Source organism: Rhincodon typus, chromosome 41, assembly GCF_021869965.1.
Source record: "Rhincodon typus isolate 14 chromosome 41, sRhiTyp1.1, whole genome shotgun sequence".
NCBI lineage: Eukaryota > Metazoa > Chordata > Chondrichthyes > Orectolobiformes > Rhincodontidae > Rhincodon > Rhincodon typus.
In genome coordinates, this window is record NC_063372.1 from 11065608 (window position 1) to 11076593 (window position 10986).

At 38.9% G+C, this 10986-nt stretch overlaps 1 protein-coding gene across 2 annotated transcripts in view; it reads left to right on the forward strand.

Annotated features, from left to right (window-relative positions):
* Positions 1-125: 125 nt before the first annotated feature.
* The window catches only part of mettl1 (methyltransferase 1, tRNA methylguanosine), a 16294-nt gene continuing 5433 nt past the window's right edge, over positions 126-10986 (forward strand). Inside the window, exons 1-6 of one of the 2 annotated variants that reach the window (XM_048618813.1) lie at positions 126-284; positions 3359-3522; positions 7680-7864; positions 8043-8156; positions 8404-8505; positions 9684-9876. In XM_048618813.1, coding sequence (XP_048474770.1) covers positions 205-284; positions 3359-3522; positions 7680-7864; positions 8043-8156; positions 8404-8505; positions 9684-9827 — 789 coding nt within the window. In that variant the 5' untranslated portion in view covers positions 126-204 and the 3' untranslated portion in view covers positions 9828-9876. Of the gene's footprint in view, positions 285-3358; positions 3523-7679; positions 7865-8042; positions 8157-8403; positions 8506-9683; positions 10981-10986 lie in introns of those variants that run through there. The other variant, XM_048618812.1, reaches the window with a different exon arrangement.

The following is a 10986-nucleotide window of genomic DNA, read 5'->3' on the forward strand; positions in this document are numbered from 1 at the left end:
CCCATTTTCTTTCCGTTTTGGACAAATCCCTCGCAATCTGAGGTAAACTACCCGTTGCTGAAGTAACTGAACTGAAGCTCACATGACTACGCGGGCGCTCGGTGATGACGCACTTTTCACGATCGCGAACTGTGCGCCGCTCTCGTGTTGTCATTTTCATTTAAAATCCGGCTTTCCTCCCACTCCGTCACCGAATCGGCGATCATGGCGGTACCAGCTCCTCAGAAACGCTTTTACCGACAGCGTGCTCATTCCAATCCTATGGCGGATCATGTTTTTGATTAGTGAGTGAGGGTGAGGGTGAGGGTGAGGAGGAAGAGGTTTATTGGGGGTAGTCATCTTAGGTTTCGGGTGCTTTTCAATTCAAGCACCAGTGTTATTATTGAGGGAAATTTTTCAGTGTTTTCAAGCACTGAAAGCAACTCTTAAGCAAGGAGAAAAACCAATAATACCTCAGATCTGGTAGTTCTGAGCCTTTTAATCTGTGTGAATAGCATTTCGTTCTGGGGTGTTGGACATCTTGAAGGCTGTGGTCGTACCTTTTGACTAAAGTGTAGCGTAGGTCACGTTATTTAACTGCACTGTATCACGGGCCATATTTTCTTACTACTCTAACATTGAGGTCATGCTGCAGTCTATTTGAGCGGACCAGTGTTTCACTGTGAAAAATGTATGTACTTTCTCAGCAGGAAATAACTCTTGAGTTCACGTACACAGATCTTTTATTCCCAGTGGTTCTTTTGCTGTGGAAGCACAGGTTTGTCTGTCACTTTCTCAACACTGAAAAGCTCATTGCTGAGTCCCACAAGAAGCTTGATTGACAATGATTAGGATCTAACTCTAATAGCCCAGCAATGCTGCAATGTTAAAATACTCATTTTATTTTCAAATCTCTCCACAGCCTCTTTCTTCCATTTCCCCAGCTGTGTAACCTTTTCCCAGCCTCAACTGTAGAGATATTGAATCTGTTCCACTTCTAGCCTCTTGTAAATTGTGAATTTCTGTCACTCCATTACTGGTCACTTTTTGTCTTCAGTTACCAGATCCCCAAGCTCTGCAATTCTTTCCTGAAATCTTTATCCCTTAAAGATGCTTCTTAAAACCTTCCTATTTGAACTAACTATTGGTCATGTTTACATGTAAGTTTAGGGATGTATAGTGGGGAAAAACTGTCAGAAAACTATGACAATGAAAAGTAAGCTGTTTTCAGATCAGAACTTGATAGACATAAGAATTTCTGCCTTCCTGTTGCATCCTCCAACCCTTTTTATGCTGATCCCAGCCCCAATCTCCCCCTTAGTTATCCATGATATATCATTAACAGGACTTGCCCCTTGAATATAATTTAACATTGACTTATTGTGGACAATCTATATGATCATACCATCTACCTGCCTTTGACCCCTATCCCTTGATACCCTTATAATAGAAGCAAAACACTGCAGATGCTTGAATTTGAAACACACTTAGAGTATGCAGGAGAAACTCAGCAAGCTCTGGCAACATCTGTGGAGAGAAGAACAGAGTTAATGTTTCTAGTCCAATTATGGGACTGTCGAGACTAAGTTGTTAAGTATATTTGAAGCTGAGATGTGGAGTTGAGGATTATCAGATCAGGAATGATTGCATTGAATAGCAGAGCAGGCTTGATGGAGCAAATGGCCTACTTCTGCTCTTGCATCTTATGGTCCAGAAACAATTTTCTCTCGAGGAATTCAGAACAAGGGGATGCGATCTTGAATTTGGACCTCCAGGAATGAAATTGGGAAGCACTTTTCCACGCATAAATTTAGTGGAAAATAGGATTTTTCTCCCACGGAAGGCTGTGGATGCTGATGGCAATTGGGGTGGCATAGTGGCTGAGTGGTTAGCACTGCTGCCAGGGACCTGGGTTTGATTCCAGCCTTGGCTGATTGTCTGTCTGTGTGGAGTTTGCATGTTCTCCCCATGTCTGTGTGAGTCTCCTCTGGGTGCTCTGGTTTCCTCCCACTGTCCAAAGATGTGCAGGTTAAGTGGACTGGCTGTGCTAAATTGCCTACAGTGTTCAGGATGTGTAGGCTATGTGGATTAGATATGGTAAATGTGGGGTTATGAGATAAGGTGGGGTTCTGGGTGGGATGCTCATTGGAGGGTTGGTATGGACTTGATGGGCTGAATAGCCTCTTTCCACACTCGGGATTCTATAATTAAAATTGAGTCAGAAGACTTCAGAATTGTACTGCACTTGAAATGTTAACTCTGTTTCTCTTTCCATAGATGCTGCTAGACCTGCTGAGTTTCTTCAGGATATTGTCCCCAATAGCCTTACCTGATTTAAAAATCTGTCACTTTTCAGACTATAAAGCTTCAACTGAATGGTGTGACAGGCCCATTGAGTCTGCCCTTCCTCTCAATAAGATCATCACTGATCTGATAATCCTCAATTCCCCTTCCTGCCATTTCCCTATAACCTTTGATTCCCTTATTGATTACAAAGCTCCCAGCCTTGACAGCCCTCTGAAGTAAAGAATTCCATAGATTCACGACCCTCTGAGAAGAAATTCCTCCTCCTATGTCTTAAATGTGCGACCCTCTATTCTGAGATTCTGCCGTCTAGACCAAGAGTCTTCCAAGAGAGGAACCTCTGCATCAACCCTGTCAAGCAACCTAAGAATCTTGTTCCAATAAGGTTGCCTTGCATTCTTCCAAACTCCAACAAGTGCAAGCCCAACATAATCTTCCCTTTATAAGATGATCCCTCCATACCGGCAATTAGCCCAGTGAACCTTATCTGGACTGCCTCTGATGTCAATCTATCCTTCCTCTGGAATTGGGGACCAGAACTGTTCACAGTATTCTAGATGTGGTCTGACTAGTGCCTTGTATAGTTTTAGCAAGACCTTGCTATTTTTATACTCCATTCTCTTTGAAATAAAATCCAACATTCCAATTGCCTCTCCTACTATCTACTGAACTTGTGTGCTAGGTTTTTGTGATTTTATGCGTGAGGAATCCCAAATCCCTCAGTGCGACAGCCTTCTGCAGTCTGTGTCCATTTAAGGAGTAATCAGCTTCTCCTTATTCATTGCCAAAATGCATAACATTTTTTTCACATTACTATCCTTTTCCTTTTATATCACTTGCTTGTTTACCTTCAGATTCTTCCCCCCTTTCGTTGGTCTTCTTTCTGTTGTTTTTACTAATTTATCAATTTAAACAACTCAATTAAATCACCTCTCAAATTCCTAAACTCAAAACAATCAGCAATACACCACTCAAATTTCCATGGAGAATGTGCAGTTTGACTTGATCTAGTTGGTTGTAGTATGATTCCCACAAAGGTTATAGATAACAATCCTCTGTGCCTCTCTTTCTGCAGCCCAGTAAAACCTGAAGAGATGGACTGGTCCCAGCACTACCCTGAATATTTCAAACCACACTCAGAAAATTACCATGATGATGAGAAAGATCTCATTGATGAAAAGAAATTGAAGTTCCAGGTGGAGTTTGCAGATATAGGCTGTGGATATGGAGGTTTACTAGGTATGACCAATTCTCTAAACATTCTGTTATCTTATTCTGATCTTTGTCAGGCTGGACCAATCTATTCAAGCTAAAATGTCTGTTTGGTCTGCAAGCGTGACCCTGAGCTTGTCATTTCACTTCTCCATCTTATTCCCTCTCTGACCTTTCTGTTCATGGCCTATTACATGTTCCAATGAAATTCAATGATAGCTCAAAGAATGCCACTGTACCGCCTTTTGACTCAGAATGGAATCTGACAATTTATAAATCCTAATCTCTGCCTCCATTTTGTGTTTCTTTTTTGCTGGCTTGGCTTTTTTCTAATTTCTTTCTTTTATTCCTTCACATTACATTTAGACAGCTGCTGTCCAGCCATTCACACTTCATCTGCACACGTCTTTTGTTTCTTTGCTATATCCATTACCACTGTTTTTGTGATTTGTACCAAGAAGTAATTTATCATTTAATCTCTCCGCTTCACCTTATCAGAGACCTCTGTTCTTCTTTACCCTTTCACTTGCTCCAAACTTGTTTTCTGTTTTTCATGAGTGATAATCCCTCATCAGAAATCTGAAATGTTAACCCTTTTTCTCTCCTAGAGACACTGCCTGACCTGCTGAGTATTTACAGCATTTTTTTGTTTTTATTTCAAATCAAAACATTGTTGTTGAAATCCTAATCTTCCTTTTGTGCCGTTCTGCTTCTACTTGTAAAGAGCCTTCGGATGCCTTTAGTTTGGAAACGCTGAAAAAATTCTTGTGGCTGTACTGATAGTGTCACTGTATAGGATCATGCCTTCTCTTGATCAATTGGGGTTTTTCTTAAATTTTCTTAGACTTTTTTTTTTGTATATTTTTCCTGTCTTTTTTTTTTCTCTTCCCTTTTGCATTAATTATATCAAGTCAGGGAAAGGATTTCAATGCCTGGGAGTGAAATTAAATTTTGGTTACCCAGTTTCACCATAAAGTACCCAGATTGTGTACGAAAGGTAATACAGACTGTAGAGTAAGCATCACACTGATCAAAACAACATTTCACAGCATATTTTTCTAATCAACATGTTCAGAGATATTATTGCACACCTCTGGAACAGATGGGACTTGAACCCAGGCCTTCCAATTCAGTAGTGGGGACACTACCACTGCACCATGAGGGCCTTCTAAAATGTTCCACAATTGCTGTGAGCTGAATAGCTAGCACCTGTGCTCGAATTCTTCGGATGCACCAAGTTTATTGACCTCCATACTCACCCTACACAGACTTCTGCAGTACATATAGTATCTTTGAGAAGCATGTACAACAAGAAGGGGAAAAAATGCATAATGCAAATCTATGTTTAGCAACTTGGGTAAATGATGTCATTGACTTTTGAGCGATACAAGAATAAATAAATGCATGCTGTCAAGTTACTACATAATATTGGGTACAAGTGATGGATTTGTTTCCCATTATGAACTTCCAATACATTTTTTAAATGTTACTTTTCTAATACAAATGTTTTAATTTAACACTGTCTAAAATGTTTCCAAGCTATTGTATTGGAACAACTGATAATTGTGAAGTATCATATGATGCGGAATAGTTGAAGGGCTCTGCTACATCATCCCAGCAGACATTTTTTCAAAAGCTGAGTTATGGTTATTTTTCAAAATATTCTTGAAGCAGTAGCTCCATCTGGTGATAGGAATTTAATGTTGTACTAGAATATTAAACAATACTGTATGTGAACAGAAGTCTTGGGATTTTTGTTATTGCAGTTTGGTGAGAAATCCAATTATGTATCCACTAATTGTTTTTAAATGTTCAAGTTTATTAATGGCTGATGGCAATTTTATTTCTGAACACTCATTGATTTTTGAAATTGTTAAAAATTTGAAGTTGTACAAATGCATTCAAAAGTCAAATACTCAGAAATTATGTTTAATTTCAGCTTTCAATTGGGGTATTCCTTCTCTGCTGTTCTTTCCACTTGCCATTTCAGAAATATCAACTTTTGTAATTTGTCGTCTAACACTGCTGTCATTACATTGCATGGTATAAGGTGTTATGATCCCAGCTAATGATAATACCGAACAAGTCAGATTGCAGAGTAAAATCTGATTAGATAGACCCCTAGTGTTTTTTTTCTTGCAATTTGATTGCTGTGGTGGTCAGTCACTGAATATGTTCACGCAAACCTGCTAATGTACTTACAAGCAAAAGAACACGAGCTTGAGACCAAAAGGGAAAACACAAAGCTACAAAAAGAAATATTCAACCCTTTTTTCCCCAGCAATATCCTTTTTTCTTTTTTTTAATATAGATACTTGACCCCAGTGAAGAATCACTCCTATCTTTGCTCTTTAATTTCTTACTGAATTGACAAGGTTGCACACACTTCCTTTCAGCAAATTGCTGCACATTCACAGATCCAATTGTCTGCGTCTTTGAGACATACGGACACACATTGATGGTTTCTGATTAGAATTCTAAGAAAAGCTGAGGATTTTTTCCAGCCCTGTCTGCTTAGACTACAAGAATAACTTTAGACTTACTTCCAGCTCTAATGGCCTGGAGACTGCCAAAAGTAAGTTGCCCTTTTGCTGGTTATGGGTCTTTAATTTCTGAACAGAACCTGTTCCTAGCCTTGGGCCTCTTTACGACTTGCAGGTAAAAAGCTTAATCAAATAAACACTTCAGCAATTATCTCACCAGGTAGCTTATCTAGTCATTTAGCTAAGTCACATGATTTCTTTAAAAAAAAATTCTGACTCTTAAACAAAAAAGTAACATCCACAGAACTAATAGCCAATAGCCCAAAACCCACTTATTTCTACTTTGGAATCCCAAGTTTCCAAATGATGATATTATAAACCTTCACACAAAGAAAGATGCTTACTGCTGTATTCATCAGTATACTTGTTCAGGATAATAACAAATCATGACACTAGTCAATTGGCAGTGAGCTAAACTAAAATGATTCTGTTTTAATGGTAAAATATCGGGAGAATATTTCACTTAAAGAGAAAAAATTCTCAGATTCAATTGGATTTTTGATTGCACATTGCTTTATCAAAGATCTTTACAATGATTATTGATGTCATACATGTAAAAGAGTTAACACCAGGGAATAGTGTTCACATTGCACTGTAGCACCTACCTCATTGTTCCCTAATTCTTTCTTCCTGATCAATAAGTGTCCTTGCATCTATGACTCTGTCACTCATTTTAGTCAGGTCTTTAGTCAGCACTGGGCTAATGGTAAGATTCTTGGTAGTGTGGATGAGCAGAGAGATCTCGGTGTCCATGTGCATAGAAAGTTGCCACCCAGGTTGATAGGGTTGTTAAGAGGGCGTACGGTGTGTTAGGTTTTATTGGTAGAGGGATTGAGTTTCGGAGCCATGAGGTCATGTTGCAGCTGTACAAAACTCTGGTGCGGCCGCACTTGGGAATATTGCGTACAGTTCTGGTCACCGCATTATAGGAAGGATGTGGAAGCATTGGAAAGGGTGCAGAGGAGATTTACCAGGATGTTGCCTGGTATGGAGGGAAGGTCTTATGAGGAAAGGCTGAGGGACTTGAGGCTGTTTTTGTTAGAGAGAAGAAGGTTAAAAGGTGACTTAATAGAGACATACAAGATGATCGGAGGATTAGATAGGGTGGACAGTGGGAAACTTTTTCCTCGGATGGTGATGGCTAGCACGAGGGGACATAGCTTTAAATTCAGGGGTGATAGATATAGGACAGATGTCAGAGGTAGGTTCTTTACTCGGAGAGTAGTAAGGGCATGGAATGCCCTGCCTGCAAAAGTAGTAGACTCGCCAACTTTAAGGGCATTTAAATGGTCATTGGATAAACATATGGATGATAATGGAATAGTGTAGGTTAGATGGGCTTCAGATTGGTTTCACAGGTCGGCGCAACATCGAGGGCCGAAGGGCCTGTACTGCGCTGTTATGTTCTATGTTCTGCAATACATTTAATCTAGGATTTTGGTGCCTCTTTAAAGCCAATTAGCCCTCCTGTAGCAGAGGTTTGTTATTACTTGCACTTTGTATGACACTACTGTATCCTGTTTAGTCTAATGTAGTTCAGATTAAGTCAAACCTACATTAATCCTTGGAGCTAAGCACCTAAAGATGGTCTTAAGCTGCACACAGCAAATTTTATGAATGGACCTTTTTTTTTTTCCACAGTTGAGTTATCTGGTCTGTTTCCCAATTCATTGATTCTGGGTCTCGAAATCCGAGTGAAGGTATCTGACTACGTCGTAGATCGCATCAAATCCCTAAGGGCATCCAATCCTGGAAAGTACCAGAACATCGCATGTATTAGAAGCAATGCCATGAAGTATTTACCAAACTTCTTCAAAAAAGGGCAGGTACAATGATTTAGTTTATTCGGTGACTGTGATCTTCCCATACTAGAACTCTGGTGCTGAAAATTTCAGAATCCCCTTGGTTGTGTATCATTTATCATCTAATATTTCTCTGCAATCCTCAACACTTTCTCAAAACTCTACAATGATTGTTATTTTCCTACTTTGTTTCTATTTGCAGCTAAGTAAGATGTTTTTCCTCTTTCCGGATCCGCATTTTAAAAAGACAAAACACAAATGGAGAATAATTAGCTCGACATTGCTGGCTGAATATGCTTATGTACTGTGTGTAGGGGTAAGTGTCTTTTCACTTCCATAATTGGTGTTAAGTCTCATTATAGCACCTAATTACAGGCTTCCACTTCATACCCTGGTGTACTTATGCAAGGTAATACAGCAGAATATAGTGTTGAAGGTGCAGAGAAAGATCAACTCGATGTGTGCAGATTTGTACTTGCATTTGGTTTTATGAAATAATTGTGCTTTTTGGGTAATAAGAGCTATTTTTCTGATGTGTTGATTTTTTTTTTCTCTCTCCTTAGGGTTTGGTCTATACAATTACTGATGTGCAGGAAGTACATGAGTGGATAGTCAAACACTTCACAGAACACCCATTGTTTGAATATGTTCAACTAGAAAAACTGGTGAGAATTATACTTATGTACACCTAGATGTTTGAATTGTACAAAAATATACTTCAGAAGTACTTCATTGGCTATAAAGCACTTTGAAATATCTGGTGGCTATGAAAAGCACTATGTAAATATAAGGTCCACCTAATGGCAAGTCTAACTCTTTAAAGCATATAATATATTTCAGAATTCTTTCTTCATCAATCGACACTCCCTTCTATTCAAACCATGTTTTTTTTACCCCCAGGCCCAGTATACAGTTGCTTCATAGGGTTTGACAGTCTTTTTGACTTCTCTCCCAACTTGCTGTTCTTCACATTTTGAAATTGAACAATAAACTTTTGCAGCCTTTCTTAATTTGCCAGCCCCCAATCCTGTCCTTGCCTAATGTTCACTTTGGTGTACTATCCAGCAGGAACCAACTGGGTTTTCTTTTCGCAGTCCTAGTTCAGGGACCCTGAACTAAGGTGAACAAAAGGAAGTGGTGGAGGCTGGATACAATTTCAACATTTAAAAGCCATCTGGATGGGTACATGAATAGGAACAGTTCAGCGGGATATGGGCCCAAATGCTGGCAAATCTGACTAGGTCAGATTGGGATATGTGGTCAGCGTGCACAAGTTGAACCGAAGGGTCTGTTTCCACGGTGTGTGGCTGTATGAATCTATGACTCTGTGCCTATGGGGCCCCTGTTCTAGCAAAGAAGTCAACAGATTTGGAGGAGGAAATTGGCATGAACATTTTGAACTCCATTTGTTTTTGTTTTTTGTTTTGTTTTTAAAAAGTGAAATGATTCTGAAATCGAGATTTTTTTGGCTTTAGTTGGAAATCTTCTATTGCCAAGTTGACCATTTCAGTTTGAATTCTTTGGTATCTGTGCTTTCTGACTTTGCTTCATTCCAGGTGGTGGGACTTTTTTCTTCAGATCTGCTTCTATTTCCAAGGAAATTTGATCTTTAATTTGTTGCAAAATAGTTTGTTATTTTGTGATTGTTCACTGCCACCGGGAAGGAAAATGAGAGTTGTGCCTATGCTACAATTTAATGCACCTTGTAGTTTGCCATTTCAGATAGGGTCAGTGAGGTTTCCTCCTCTTTTTTTTTCATTCTTGGCTATTGGTCAAGTGGGAGGCATCTTTTAAAAGAAACTTGGAATACTTTTTTGATGCCTAATTTATTTCTTTAAACCAGAAGGATGACATCATCATTGATCGCCTTGGTGTCTGCACAGAAGAAGGTAAAAAAGTATTAAGGAATGGAGGACAGAATTTTACTGCAGTATTTCGACGAGTTGAGGATAAAAAACAGAAGCTGAAAATTGAGCAAAAGTCCTGAGAGGAGCACTCCTTCATTTGACTTCACCGAGGCGAGTGACTAAAAAGTGGTAAGCACATATCAATTGGAACACACCAGACCCAATCTTGCAGCTGCAACAACGGGAGAAACTGCATTGAAGGTGGGGTGGCCCACATAAATAAACTGAAAATAACCTCAACAGTAGTCTTCAAATAGAAGTGTTGATAACTGTACATCCTTGCATGAATGCTAGGTATCAACAGTGTAAGTGAAGGGTTTGAAAATTGGTTCCCTAGCGACATTTTACAGATTTTTATTTTTATGAATGATTTGTAGAGTCTGAAATAAGGAGTATAGCATTGTAAAACATTTTACAATGTAAAAAATTCCACTGAAATATGTACATCAGAAGTCTTCACTGTGACTTGTTTGTTTGTTTATTCTCGTTGCAATTGAGAATTGTATCACTTTTTTTTAAGATGCATGCTTCTACATATAGCTTCTTTTAAACTGCTATTTAATTTGCAACAATAATGACACTTCCCAAAACCAATTAATTACTTACTGATTTCCTGAAGCTGTGAAAGGCACTGTAGAAATGCAAATCTGCCTGCCTGTCTTTACATCAGAAGATTTATCAAGCAGGCTCAATGCCATGTTAATAATAACTACTTTTCGCTTCCTTTAGTACCTTGAGTGTCACCTTGCCTCTGATAGCACTCCCCTCTGAGTCACAGGATTGTGAGTTTGAATCCCACTCATAATATAAGGACTGTCGCACTGTTGGAAGTCTCCTCACTGATGAAATAATTATCTCCTATCTTTCAAATTAATATCGTCCATTCAGAGAATTCTCCCAGCGTCCTGGTCAACATGCATCCCTCAACAATGTCCGCAACAGGGTCTTATTGTGAATAATTTCACTCCTGCAAATCAGTACATAAGTAACTATACATTTCAAAGATAATTAATTAAACGTATACCACTGTAGGACATCCTGCAGACATACAAAATAAATTCAAGCTGGTTCATTGGTTTTCTTTTTATTTATTTTCAGCTATGGAATAAAACTAAAATTGGCTAGCTGACTATGGTCACTTGGGGCCAACGATTGAATTAAAAATTCATTTTGATCTTAATCCAAATTGTAATGAAAACAGACTATTTTGACCTTTTTGGCTTTTGAACAGTAGATGTT